The 14,754-nt window shown below is 39.0% G+C and overlaps 1 protein-coding gene across 8 annotated transcripts in view; it reads left to right on the forward strand.

Moving 5' to 3' along the window:
- Positions 1 to 14,754, forward strand: part of PRUNE2 (prune homolog 2 with BCH domain) — a 242,592-nt gene that overhangs the window by 148,187 nt on the left and 79,651 nt on the right. For all 8 annotated transcript variants that reach the window (XR_011431624.1, XM_070248871.1, XM_023627184.2 and 5 more), the window contains one exon: positions 13,350 to 13,508. Coding sequence is in view for 7 of the 8 variants with exons in the window: in XM_070248871.1 (XP_070104972.1) it covers positions 13,350 to 13,508 (159 nt within the window). In the remaining variant the exon portion in view is untranslated. The remainder of the gene's footprint in view (positions 1 to 13,349; positions 13,509 to 14,754) is intronic.

A 14,754-nucleotide genomic window follows, 5' to 3' on the forward strand; every position in this document is an offset into this window, starting at 1 on the left:
AAGCCAGGATTTGAAACCTGGCTGTGAGATTTCAAAACCCACGCTTTTAAGCATTATGTTTTGTTATCTGCTCATTTGGGGAAGTTACGGCCACTTCCAAAAAAAAGTTAACTCAACGACTAGAGAGTAGAAACAAGAATCATTGATGTAGAAACTACATTCACACAGCATGAATTGAGAATGTTTCTTTATATCAATACAGACCACTGTTCTCCACCTTAGTTGCACATTAGAACAATAGCTGGAATTCTCTGAAAAATATATTGATGCCCAAGCCCCTCAAGCCAATTAAATCTCATGGGGTGGGGTCTGTGTATTTGTATTTTTTTACAGCCCCTGGGTTATGCTAAGGTACAGCCAGGGTTGAGAACCAGTGATCTGGACATAAAGATTCAGATAATTCAGGCTCAGAAATGGATTTTGATGGGTTTTTCCATGTAGCCTGTTATCAGACAAGGATGCTAGTCATTCACTAAACACTTGCGATGCCCCATACATATTGCATTGCCCTCAAATATCCACCATATTTTGCCTTACCATAATGGAGTTAAAAGATAAATATGCATATAATTTTCAGGAATCTCAAATATAAAGTTTGGTGTTTAAAAATTCTTATTTACCCGTAACTGATCTGGATTAATACAATTTTTCTAGACTAACTAAGCTCTGGAAAATACCTAGGAAAACGATTTTCCTGGAACAGGAACTATGTGTTTTAGTAAAGTCTTGCCTCTTTCTTTTAAATCATCTTGCTTTTTTCTTTGTTTAAGAGAATCAAAGTGCTGTTTATTTTATAAGCATACAGTATAAACGAAAAGACAATTGATGGAAATTTTTAATTTTTACGAGCTTAGGAAAGGGACCTATTTGGCCAATTACTACAGAGTATCCACGTAGATGTTGCCAGTCTCTGATTTATTTTTCGGTTCTTCTACCTCTTAAACTAGACAGAATTCATGGTGTGTCTTGCTTCGTGCAGCAATGTTTGTGAAACAGTTGATTGTGATTTGAATTATTGTTTAAGTTTGCATGACTCTCCTACTATTATTCTCTAAAGCGGTGGTTCTCAATTACGGTGCTTTTTGCTCCTCAGGAGACATTTGACAATATCTGGAGACATATTTGATTGTCACAACTGGGGGAGGGAGTTCACTATCGGCATCTAGGGAGTAGAGGCCAGGGATGCTGCTCGACGACATCCTACAATGCACAGGACAGTCCCTTCATCCAGCCCAAAATGTCTATAGTAGCGAGATTGAGAAACCCTGCTCTAAAATTGCTTCTTTTTACCTGTTATGAATTCAGATTTTTTTCCTATGGTTGGCCTACGTAGAGCCCTTCTATAAATAACTCTTGAATAAAATAATAACTTATGAATACAACTCCCATTCCACCAGAGTTAGCCCACATATTCTCTGCACGGTAGGCGGGGCCTGTAGATCGTTTCTAATCTGTATTTAAAGCATTTCAGTGCCTCGTATGTATGATGCAAACAGCAATGGGAGTTCAACAGTTGTGGTGGAGATTTGAGCATCTGAAGGCTTCAAAGGCCAAAAAGAGAATCCTTGACATTGAATAAAGGTTAAGGAGGCTTGGCCTCTTTCTCCTAGATTGGTTCGGTGGCACTATGTGTTTTTGATTGATTAAGCATAATTTTCATTTTATAAGCTTAACATTTTTATAGATTTGTTTCATCACTCCTCTTTATAATACCCTTCTTAACTGCGGTGCAGACTTCCATGAAAATGAAAGTTAAGTAAATTACTTCACTAAAGTTATCTTTCCAAGCATCATGTCTCTCCCTATGACTGGGGCTTGGTTGGCTGGAAATTAAACAGGGATTTGGGAAATTATCGGATGTGTGTGTGTGGGTGTTAGAGTGTGTGTGTGTGTTAGAGTGTGTGTGTGTGTGTGTGATAGTCCTTTGTGTTTTTTATCTAGGGTGCCCACCTATGGGTTTATCTGCTCAGACCCCCTCTTCTAGGAAAAGACTCTTCCCCGCCACTCTTGTTATAATGGATGCCATATCTGTATTTTGTGATCTTTCCAATCCACCTCAATTGCTTGGCATGGGGCTAGGCACCCAACTCAAGTAGGAGCAACCAGAGTTCCTTCTCTAGAGTTTTCAAACTCAAAACCAAGAGGGAGTGAGCCTTATCTAAAGCTGAAAGGTCTACACTGGAGCTGCAGCCGCCCATGTTTCCTACTACACGGAAGATACTAGTTGGTTGCAGGAGAGGAGAATGAAGCCAGGAGAAGAGGATGGATAAGCTCTGTGGCCCGCACATCCCTGGCAACCCTTGCCCTCCTTCGCGCTTGTCCCTCAGTTCTTCCTTTGCTTTTTCGAGAACATTCCCCAGATCTTCTGACTTTCTTTCTCTTTACTTAAGCCAGTTTGAGTTGTTTCTATGACTTGCAACCAAGAGAGTCATGACAACACAGTGTCCTTACCTGAAAATGAATTCCTTGAGCTCCGCACACACAGAGGTCTCCACACAAAAATGAAACCGCAAACCCCAGAGTGTATCTGTTTGCGGGAGGGGGTCTCTGGTAATTAGCTTAGATTGCAACAAATGGCACACACAGACTGTTGGCTCTGCATGTGTGCTCTAAGATTGGTGTTTACCCTATTATATTCCAATTTAAGGATGTCATGAAGTTTATCAATGAGCAAATGGAAACTAGCGAGAACACATATATGGGCGGTGAAAGATGTGTGCCTTGATATATAGATTTTTTAGACTTCAAAAAAAAGATTACTTGCATTGCGTCTATAGCAAAGGGGACACAACCATATTCCCCACTTAAACTGGTGATGGTTGGGTATTTTTAGCAAATGAGCTGTCAGCAGAAAGGCTTCATTAGACCCATCAGGATATCTGCCCATGAAGAACGAATCCCAAACTGTACTGACAGTTTCCTTGAGCCAAAATGATGAAGCACCTCCGACAAGAGCCATATTGTGCTCCCCATGTGAGGAGCGTGAGGAACAAAAGAGACAGTTTGATCTTCATTTGGTCAGGTTAATATTGACACAGCTTAGAAAGATCAGAAGTGTGTGTAATGTACACGTACAGCAAACGCTCTGGAGTCTTGACTGATGGTTTCCATAAATCAGAAAGGGCACCCAGAGAGTAAAGAAGGTCTCCTGCTTTCTTGAAATTTTCTTCAAACTAGATGATTTATTTTTACAAAGGAAAATAAATAAAACAGTAAGCGTTCAAGCTCATGACTCAAAACAAGCCAATGGGGATTTTTTTAAATGTCTATACACAATTATGGAAATAATTTATTATTATTATTTGATAGCTAGAGTGTTTCCAGGTTCTATCATTTCAAAAATAAAGCACAACTAATGAGTAGATTTTCCATTCTGCCTGAGTCCTGAGTTATCCGTTCCCATATAGAAATCCTTATAAAATACATAAACTTTGATAAAGGGTCATTTACGTGGAAGAACAGTCTAGTCATTTTCTCACCAAGTCCTTAAATCCATACTTTTTTGAAAAGTTTGGATGATTATGGGTCTGTCCTTAAAGAAAATGTACATTAGGCTGAGCTAGTTAAGGACACGATGACTTATTTGTCTTTCATTGGTTGTGAACCTTTCCACATCCTAGTATTCGATCTACTGTTAACTAGTTGTGAGAGTCTGCCTAGGACCACTCTTCTATGAAGCACAGTATACGCGCATCTTTTTCCAGGGCAACTCTCCATTGGTGTAACATTGGTTCTCTTTTTGATGGAGACAGTGAGGATGGGGCAGGATTTCAACTCGCTTAATTTCAAGTTGATCTGAAACCAACCACTTCATTTCAAGAAGTTCTTAATTTCAACCTGTGCTCTCAGATGAAGTATCTCCCAATCCCCTGCCCCTTCTCTCTCTCTCCCCATTAATGAAATGGTTACGAGAGGTAATAGCTATTTGTCTCATTGCATGAAAACAGTGATTTTCAATTCTCAATAAACATGTGCTCTCTCCCTCTGTTCTTGAATTCTTTGACTCAAGTGATGACCTTACATGGGCGATTGCTTAAAAGACTCTTGGTTTCTCCTCTAATATTTATGACATGATTGCCCTAAATTGAAGCATCTGCAGACTGATACATAATTTTTTCTTCGATAGTGGTGCCTTTACAATAGGACTTTGCTTGAAATGACGGTGATATTATAGGCTCTTCCTATTAAGATGCCCACTCCCTCAGGATAAAAAATTACCTCTTTTGTCTCCCTACTTTCCACCCCCACACCCCTTGCAATCCTGATTCCTGGTTTCTCTGGGCTTTTGAGCAGAAGAAACGTTAAGTTGGGAGTATTTTTAGGTGATAAAATTTTTACGTACTATATGGTAAAGTGGGATTCTTCCATTGGTTGTGTTTCTAAGCTACCAAAGCAAGAAGAACTACATGAGAATAATTCTGGGTAACCAGTGCCTCTGCCAGTTCTCTTGTTCTTTTTTTTCTGGGTACACATGCATGCTTAACTTTTTAAAAGTACACATTGCTGCAAGAATATCACAACATTCTTTATTATGGCAGTTTCTTTGGACAAGTTTTCAGTTTTCGCTTCATATATATAGTTAGTGGTCAGCCTGCATTTATATTTTATAGACCAGATTAGAAACTGGAAATTGATCATAAAGCATGGTAATATTGGATCATCGAAAAATTCAAGCAGCACGTTATTATTAGCATTTGTTAAAATCAAAGACATGGTTTGCAGGCCAGCCCTGTGGCATAGTGGTTAAGTTCGGCGCATTCCACTTCAGTGGCCCAGGTTTGTGTGTTTGGATCTTGGGCATGGACCTACACCACTTGTCAGCCACGCTGTGGTGGCAACCCACATATAAACTAGAGGAAGATTGGCACAGACATTAGCTCAGGGCTAATCTTCCTCTGGAAAAAAAAAAAGATGCGGCTTGCTTGTATATAATGGCAAGAGAGAACCAACACTAAACAGAAGTACATGGAATAGCAAAAATCTGTTTGTTATTAAATTAAAAGCTGAATTAATTAGTGATATTTTTGGCGATAAAGAATTTTCTCATTTAAGGCTAATATAGAGGTTAAAACATGGGCTCTGAAATCAGACTAACCTGAGTTTGAGTCCCATTTTTCACACGTATGAGCTATGTGTGACATCAGTTACTTAACCTGCCAAAGCTGCTGTTTTCTCAATGCAAAACAGAGATGATGCTACCCACCTCCTAGGAACATCTTAAAGTTTAAGTGGGATGATGCGAAGCATTTAACAGAGTGCTTAATGCAAAACAGTGCTTTATTAGATTATGTTAGTCAATATACTATTGGTTTAAATGCAAATTATATTGATATGTATATATGTTACATATCCATTTACATATTGTAATATTTTTGTTTTTCACAAAATCTTTTCACAAAAGGGCTCTCTCTTTAGCTATAAAGAATGAAAATATGTTCTGTGTGACTGTATTTTAAAAATATGATGTGTAATATAGTTTTAATAGACCCAGTGAAGTTTTTACTACTAAAATGCCTTGGCTAGCTTATAAAAATAAGAACATTAAAAAAATGACATCTGGTAAAAACATGGGACATATCTTTGCTTGCCAATTAGAGAGTGTATGAAAAGCAGAATAAATAAAATCTCAATTTATGCATTTTGTGTTCTCATAAATCATTTTCCTGTCGAAATTATCAGACTTTATTATTGCTGAATATTTTAAATATCATAGTAGAATTTTGGTAGCATAAATCATGAAGCTTTCAGTTAGAACATTTGTGTACATACCTCAGCATTTTTCTTATATCTTGATAAAAAAATAGTCCTGAGTCTAGAAATAAATCTGTGCAGAGTATAAATGTCAAACTATCCCCTTAAATTTCAGTAACTCAGCAATCTCTGCTGGCCACTGTGCTTACAAGGTAGTTATAGATTGTCAAACTGTGTTTCTAAGACTGAGTATTCTCAAAAATGAAGCGTACAAGCTTGTCTTTTAATCTTGGTAATGATTTTTATCCACAAGCATCCTACTTACAGACGACATCTGCTCGCTTGATTTCTCTATTTCCTTCAAGAAGAAAAAAAATTCAGACATAATGTGTAGGAATATTTGTCTATGGCATTAGAAAATAATTTATTTCATTTAATAAAAGCCTAGCTCAATATACTTCATTTGTAATTTGTAAAAGAGACAACTGTTTTGGATGACGTGGGTAGTCCAGCGTGTTGGACCTAAATGGAAAGTGTTAGCATCAGGAGTGAAATCCACTGGAGGTCGTACAGCACTTGGAGGTGAAACAGTGGAAATGAGGAAAAAGACTCTATCCATGGCGATTTAGCTGAAGGGAAAATCACTACACGTTTTTTCCTTTTGATGCTTTAAAAGCTGTTATTTGTGTAGTGGCAAGCAGAAGCTCATTCACTGAGTCTAACTTGGAATTAAGAAGAAGGAATCCATAAATAAGATAAACACTCCCTTACCCATAAAGTTTATATTTTACATCATTTTAAAAATGACTTTGCTTCATATTTAACTTTGTGTGACTTCCTCTGTTCTGTCACATCTGTAAATTTTCCATGTGAATCACTCATGTGATTTAAAACTGTATGTGATTATCATTCGAAAGTTCACATATCTTATAAAGGATGTAAGGCAAGAAATTGTCATATGAATAACCAGTTTCCATGCAAGGAATTTGTAAAATACTTTCTGTGATTCAGAGTAATCTCATGGATGCTCAGAAGGACATTTTGATAGTTGAAGAACCAGGAAAGGAAAGAGCCCTAACTTTTATTGTCTACCATATGTCAAGCACTTAGCCAGCTTTTTTTTTTTCATTGAAGTATAGTTGACATACAATATTATATCAGTTTCAGGTGTACAATATTTATATTTACATTACAAAATGATCACCCTGATAAGACTAGTTACCACTTGTCAACAGAAACTGACTCATAGATATAGAGAACAAATTGGTGGTTGCCAGAGAGGAAGTGAGTGGGGGGAAGGGCAAAACAGGGGAAGGGGATAAAAGGTACAAACTTCCAATCATAAAATAAATCAGTCATGGGGATGTATTGTACAGCATAAAGAACATAGTCACCAATATTGTAATAACTAGTCAGCTTTTTGATATATGTTCTTAATTCTCAGATCAGCACCGTGAGGTGGGAGTTTAAAGATGAGAGAAACTAAGGCTCAGAGAGGTGAAGTAACTCACTCAAGTCACCCAGCTAGCGAATGGCAGAGCCAGGGTTAACCTCATGTCCAGCTGATTCCAAAGGCATTACTGCAAACCTTGGAGGGAGCGCCCTAAAATAATGGAGAGCCCCAATAAGATTTTAGATTAGCAATTTAGCTAAATTACAACTCTAATATCAGAGCATCTTAGTATCCATTGTATATTAGATTTCACTATATATTTTTGAATACGTACAGAAATGACATTCTATTTTTATATGATTCTAGAAATTATTTTCCAGTTAATACTATATCATGACTTTCGTGTGTCATTAAATATTCTTTGATAGCATGATTTTTAGTAGCAGCATAATAGTCTTATGTGTAACTGCCCCATAATTTAACCAATCATTTCTCTAGTGTTGGCCGTTTAGATTGTTTCTAAGTTTTAGTTATTAAAGTAATAGTTCAGTGAATAGCTTTGTCCACAAATCGTTGTGTCCATATCTGATTATCTCCTTAGAATATATTTCTACAGTGTAGGAGAGTGCCCGTTTGGAAATATTTACCAATAATAGGAAAAGAGGGGATAATATTTTATTATCAAAGGATTTCTTTTGATGAATTTCTATCAATGAATGCAGATATTTATTGGTAATTTGCATTTCAATTGTGAATGGTCCTTTATGTTCTCCTACTAGTTTTCTATTGCCATGTCTACTTTTTCTCGTTGAATATAAGATTATATGTTAGTAGAATCTTATAATCTTATATGGCAATGAGATTTATTATATATCTCGTCAATATATAATCTCAAGGACATTCAACCTTCCTCCTCCCAGTTTAAAAAAAGAAACAGTAAGTAAGAATAATGGCATTGTGAAACTTTTGAGTGGGTTGTAAGCAGAAGAGCACCATGGTTCTATTCACATTTTTAAGAGCTGTTTCTTGGCACTCTTGTCACAGGGAGACAAGAGAGGCCACGGGGAAACCAGGTGGGTGGCTGTCACCAAAATTCAGGCAAAAGATCATGGTGATGGTGGCCTAGACAGCCCTAGCGATGGAGAAGAGAGGGAGAAGTATTTGGCCTTGGGATATGTTGCAGAGGTAAATTTAACAGGATTTGCTGGTGGATTATGTGTCGAATAAGGAATAAAAGGAGCCAAGAATAATTCCTAGATGTTTGGCTGGAGCAGCTGGGGGGATGGTGATGCCATTTAATGATAGGAAGGAAACTGGGGTGGAGGTAGGTCTTATTGTATTTTTTTTTTTAAGATTTTATTTTTTTCCTTTTTCTTCCCAAAGCCCCCCAGTACATAGTTGTATATTCTTCGTTGTGGGTCCTTCTAGTTGTGGCATGTGGGATGCTGCCTCAGTGTGGTTTGATGAGCAGTGCCATGTCCGCGCCCAGGATTCGAACCAACGAAACACTGGGCCGCCTGCAGCGGAGCGCGCGAACTTAACCACTCGGCCACGGGGCCAGCCCCAGGTCTTATTGTATTTGAGATGCTTATTAGACATTTATGTGGAAATACCATGTGGATAGACAAGGTCAGAGTTCAGATGGATGTAGAATTGGTTGTCATTGGCAGACAGATGGTATGAAAGCCATGTGACTGGAGGAGATCACCAAGGAAAATGTGTACCTAAAGAAGAGAAAGGCGTTTGGAAACAAAGTCTGAGGCAGTGAACATTTAGAGCTTGAATAAGGAAGAGGAATCAGCAAAGGTGACTGAGGGGTAGCCAGCGAGTTGGGAGAAAAACCAGCAGAGTTCGATGTCAGGAAAGTGAAGGAATTAAGTGTTTCAAGAAGGAGGGAGGGTCAACGTCATGGAATTCTTCAGAGAAGTTGAGTAGAGTATGAAGAGGAAAGTGATTTTGGGATTTGGCAACCTGGAGGTGATTGGTACTTTTTTCTTTTTGAGGAAGATTAGCCCTGAGCTAACATCTGCTGCCAATCCTCTCTCTCTCTCTCTCTTTTTTTTTTTTTTTGCTAAGGAAGACTGGCCCTGAGCTAACATCCATGCACATCTTCCTCTACTTTATATGGGGGATGCCTACCACAGCATGGCTTGCCAAGCAGTGCCATGTCCGCACCCGGGATCCGAATCAGCGAATCCTGGGCCACTGAAGGGGAATGTGCACACTTAACTGCTGTGCCGCCAGGCCGGCTCCTGATTGGTACTTTTCGAGAAGAACAGTTTTAGTGGAACAACGTGGGCAGAAACCTGGCAGGAGCGATTCAGGAGACAATAGAAGACAAACGTATGAGGAATGTAAGAAGAGTGGGTTTTCCTCTCTCAAGGAATCCCCACATTGAAGCACTCAAATGTTTACGAGACATTGTGTGGATCACTTTTATTTCATGTGATGCCCTGAAGCTCTCAGCATACACCGTAAAGACTAAATTTTTCATAACAATGGAATAAGAACTAAAATAGGATTTTATGAGAGAGTGGAATTTTCCACTGCATTTGTCCACACACTTTCAAACACAAATGTAATAAATCTATTAGACACCATTCCTGTCACTACCTCAGTTCTTATTTTAGTTCAAGCGAAGCCATATCCTTTCTGTTTCCTGCTGTTTGTCATCGTGATCATTGGCCTCTTTCTAGAGCCCGTGAGATTTACACTTTAGCTCTTGGCCGGGAAATAACAAAGCCTTTTTCTCCCCACGTTTCCAGGCCTTCCTACTCATTCCGAAACTAGGAATTACTCCAGCAAAAGGACTCATGACTTCTAAAACTGTTTGATGATTGACTCTTTGGGACCATGAGAGACAAAAGGCTGTGTCAGAGAGCAGTTCCCATTCTTCCTAGCTGATGGGAATAGTCTCAGTTTTTGCCAGTCAATTTCCGGTTGCAAGGATTAGTAAAGTCACTCCCTAAATTCCATGCAGAATTCTCAGACTGGGGTCATATTGCAAATGTGGAGGGTTATATGGTGGGGGTGAGGATAGTAAATTAAAGTAGAATCCCTTTATTTTCTAAACTTTGGCAAATTGAGCAGGAGATATGTATATGTATATATCTATAATTTTAACTTAAGGTGGGGAAAACATCTTGGAGACGTTTGAGCAGATTAACAAATAGTATTTGTATACGTGTAACTAAAACAGTAATTTATCAGGTAGAAGGCAGATGGGGGGAATAAAATGCCAACCTGTATCTACAGTTGGGTTGTTTTGATGATGAAGTGCTGTTTATTCAGGACCAGCCTAGCTTGTCAGCAACATAAGAGCCGTCGCGGCACATGACTCCCTGCGTAGCTAGAAGACAATAATAAATTATCTCCTATGCAAACAGCACCGGAGTAAAAGCAGAACAAACAGACTCTGCCTCTCGGATTCCTGATTATTCTCACTCATTCCCTTCTCTGATTCTGATTTAAACATGAAACGCATTATCCTAAAGCCAATAAGATCGAATCTGGTTTGAACAATCTTATTATGGCAGATAGGACAGTGCTGATGATCTCTGTTTGACGGTCACTGCGAAATGTAAGCATTTTGTTTCTCTTACATACCAGAGTGATTCGCTGAAGCCTTTGTTTCATCCGTACTTCATTTGATCTTGTGGAATTTGGGGTCACCCAGAGGAGAACTGGGAGAGTGTTACCCAGTGGAACTTGATCCTAAGAATCACTTGAGGTACATAATGAAAATATAGGTTCTTGGACCCAATCCCCAACCAGCTAAATGACAACTTCCAGCAAAGCAGCCCAGAAATTCACACCTCAGGGTGGTTTTTATGCTACGGCTATGTGAGGAATGAGGAGCTGAGGGTGTGAGTCAGCAAGTCTTGTGAGAGCGGTGAGAGAACCCAAAGGACTGGTTCGGAGGAAAATACGTCAATTAACAAATGCCTCCCTAAAGCAGTGCTTTTCGGATGTCAATGTGCGTTTCAATCACCTGGGATTTGTGGAAAATGCAGATGCTGCTTCAGTAGGTCTGGGGCGTGGCCTGGCACTCTGCATTTCCAAGAAGACACCTGGCTTTGCCACTGCCTCTTGGACTTGAGTCCCGCAAGATCTTAGAGCCATCATTAAAGACAGAAGAATCCAAACAGATCGGAGCTCAGCAGACATTTTCGCATAGCAAATGTTCCACAAGTATGGCTTTGAATAATGCTGATGCTTCTGAATCCTCATCTTGTGCTCAGATACCAGAAAAACCTGCCTTCTCTTGTTGGAGCGACCTAGCTGGGAGTGCTGTGATAATTTTTACATGTGAAGATCCCTTAGAAATGTGTCTTCTTTCAGGGATTTATAAATATATTTGGGAAGTTTTTTGTAAATAATGAAAAAAATATTTTGGAAGGAAAATTGTAAGGTTTCTTGTGCCAAAGCCATCAGTCTCTGGAGATATGATGTAGGTTGTTGCTGTCCATTCTTATTTTCCTTTGAGACCATATCTTCTTTTATGATTCGTAATGGCAGAAAGCTCAGCATTGAGGTTCTCGATGGATAACACCAATCATGATCTGAAATAATTTTGTCTACTGAATGCACATTGTGTATAATATGAGGTCCAATTTTTAAAAGCCACATTCTAAATATCTACTTCTGTTGTGGGTAAACTAACTTTTAAAAAAAAATTGTATTTAAAAATTATTATGACACAGACAATAAATAAAAAGCATGAAAGCTGACAGTATGCTTTTTGGAACAGCTCTGTATTTGAACATCATAAATTTCATTACCAAGCCAGTACAATAGATCTTTGGTACTCATCAGCAGTCCATCCTGAGACCTTTGTGAAGTCGTATGTGCAATTCCTCGTAACCCAAAAGTGAAAGTGGCCTCGTGAGGTGCCTAATGAGAGTGGCTGCCACAGGAGTAGGTGACAAAGCCTCCTTGAGATGTGGAAGCTGGTGATGGGCTGGGCCCACCTGTCTGCCAAGTGGTCGAGGGCCCTCTCAGGGGCCTCATAGACCTTGAGATTCAACTCAGCAGAATCACAGAGTACACGTGTTATGGATATTTTAAGTGACTGGTAAATAGTGTAAGACACAAATATCAAATCCACAAGTTTCGAAGAACTGCCACATACAAACAATCTGGACATGGAGGAAACCTGCACTTACATGCACTGCACTATTTAGCTCTTCGCAGTGGTTATCTGAGGGGGTACATGGCACTTCCACTTTCCGTGGTGTACATCTCTGTGTTGCTTTAATATTTTACCAGTGGCATGCATAATTCTGAATGACTTTTGTAATCAGAAAAAAAAATTGGTGGAACTCTTTATAGCTCTCGAGCGCACATCATGGTGATTTTCAGTGAATAGTGCACTAGACTGTCAATGGATTGATTATCTATGATGATCATATATATATGCTATGATATATATATATATATGCTATGATAGAGGATTATGTAGCACAGGTTGATTTTGTGTATATGTCTCTCCAGTTCATTCAACTAACATTTCTTGAGCAACTAGTATATGCCAGGCATTATGCTAGGGGCTAACATACAGTCTGCACTGTATTTCTTTAAGAAAGACAGACAGCCGTGCTGACAAAGTGGTTCACCTTGCAGCTAGTATAACTCGAAAAGGCCAGCACATTCCCTTGGCTGATATGAGCCACAGATCTGGGTACTCTGGTAGTGGGTTCCTTTCCCGCAGTTATTCATTCCTCTTTAGGTGCCGGTTAGAGCGAGCACAACTGGAATCATAGCCCTTCCGCAAATCTCCTGGACTTCTTAACTGGAATAGAAAGCACTCAGTAAACTCAGCTAGAGTCATCCTTAGGAATTCTGCTTGCAGTTAATAATCATCAGAAAACAATTATAGAAAAGAACTATTTTTCTAGTGATAGGATGAAATAATAGTCAACAGACGTTCCTACATCCTGTGAACAATAAGAGGAAAAGTATGTTTTGCAAAGTCAACGTTTGAATAAATATTTTAGGGAAAAAAAGTTGAGATATTTGTTCCTTATCTAAACTATTCTGAATAATGATGGCAAAGACTCCTGTTTTTCTTGGTTTAGGAAAACAAACAAGCAAAGTATATTTTAAGCCATAGCATGAAAGTTTCTAAATTTTCTCAAAGTGTCCGTTTCACGTAAATCTAATAATAAATATCTATTGTAATACATCTTGAGACTGGACTAATATGTAGCCCAATTCCTCACAGCTGGGCAGTTTGACATTAATATCAAATTGCCTGTTGTTTCAGGACTGTATGTTTCACAGCAATATCTCCAGTGATTTGAAAACATTTACAGACAAGTTCGGTTTTGATGTCCTCATCCTCTTGGCCAGCTACGTGTCAGAGGAGCAGCAGCCGAGACGGCAGATTGCTGTGTACTCGGAGAACCCAGAGCTGTGCAGTCAGGTAAGCACCTCCTTGACCCCGGCCCGTTTCACCACCTCCTAACCTGCCAGCTCTCAGAACCCGCGGAGGAAGAGGTTGGTGGCTTAAAGAAATTGGCCCACGAGATACGATCATGGAGTTTGAGTTTTAAGAAATGTTGGGGGTATTTTGCACATTGGGTCTTTTATTTATTTATTTATTTATTTATTTATTTTTAGTTTTCAGTGCTTTAATTCAGATTTTTAGTTTTTAGTTTTGATGCTATGTTACCAAAAAAAATCATCTAAATAGAATTAGTAGCAAGTTAAACGTTATCCCTTCTTTTTTTTTTTTAACTTGAGGTATAATTGACATATAATATGATATTAGTTTCAGGTGTATAACGTAAGGATCGATATTTGTATATATTGTGAAATGAGCACCACAATAAGTCTGGTTAACATCCATCACCACACATAAGTATAACATTTTTTTTCTTGTGATGGGGACTTTTAAGTCTTAGAACTTTGAAATACAGTATTATTAACTATAGTCACCGTGCTGTACATTACATCCCATGACTAATTTATTTTATAACTGGAAGTTTCTACCTTTTGACCCCCTTCACCCCACACCCCACATGGGACCTGTTAAAAGAGCCCCATAACTATTTATCTTCTAGGCTGAATCCATAGAGAGAAAGATGATATCTTTTTCACCCAAATGAGGGCAAGTCCTCCTTTGGGTCCTGTTTCCTTTGAGGACTGCTACCTGGTAATAACTAAAGTTTAGTCCCTATCTAAATACCTGTTTGGTCCCCAGTGTTTAGTGACTGGTGATCTGATGCTTTAATCAAATTTCGTTGGTCTCCAGGTACTAAAAGTCTGCCTGCAAAATCGGTCAGATCTCTCAGTTGATAGCTGAGTCTTTAACCCAAGGCTTTGGAAATAATATAAGAAGTAGACAAAATTAATCGAAATAGGGCACTGACTACACCACTCCAGGAGTATTTAATAACTAGTAAGAGAACACACATGGTTCATTATGAGAGGGACAACACGGACTTGGATCTAACCCTTCCTCACTGATGGATTAGAAACCTCGTCTGTCCGCAGGTGGCTGGCGGCAGTCCCGACTCCTTTCTTGTCCCCATCCTCACTTTCTGTCCCCCAAGAGATCCATCTTGGCTCCCCTGACATGACTGTAGGTATTCCTGGGCTCCTCTGCGCTTTCTCACGTCCACATACGAGAGAGCCCCCTGCTCCTCCTGCAGGTGCGTTTTGCACCC

This window comes from Equus caballus, chromosome 23, assembly GCF_041296265.1.
Source record: "Equus caballus isolate H_3958 breed thoroughbred chromosome 23, TB-T2T, whole genome shotgun sequence".
NCBI classification, from domain to species: domain Eukaryota; kingdom Metazoa; phylum Chordata; class Mammalia; order Perissodactyla; family Equidae; genus Equus; species Equus caballus.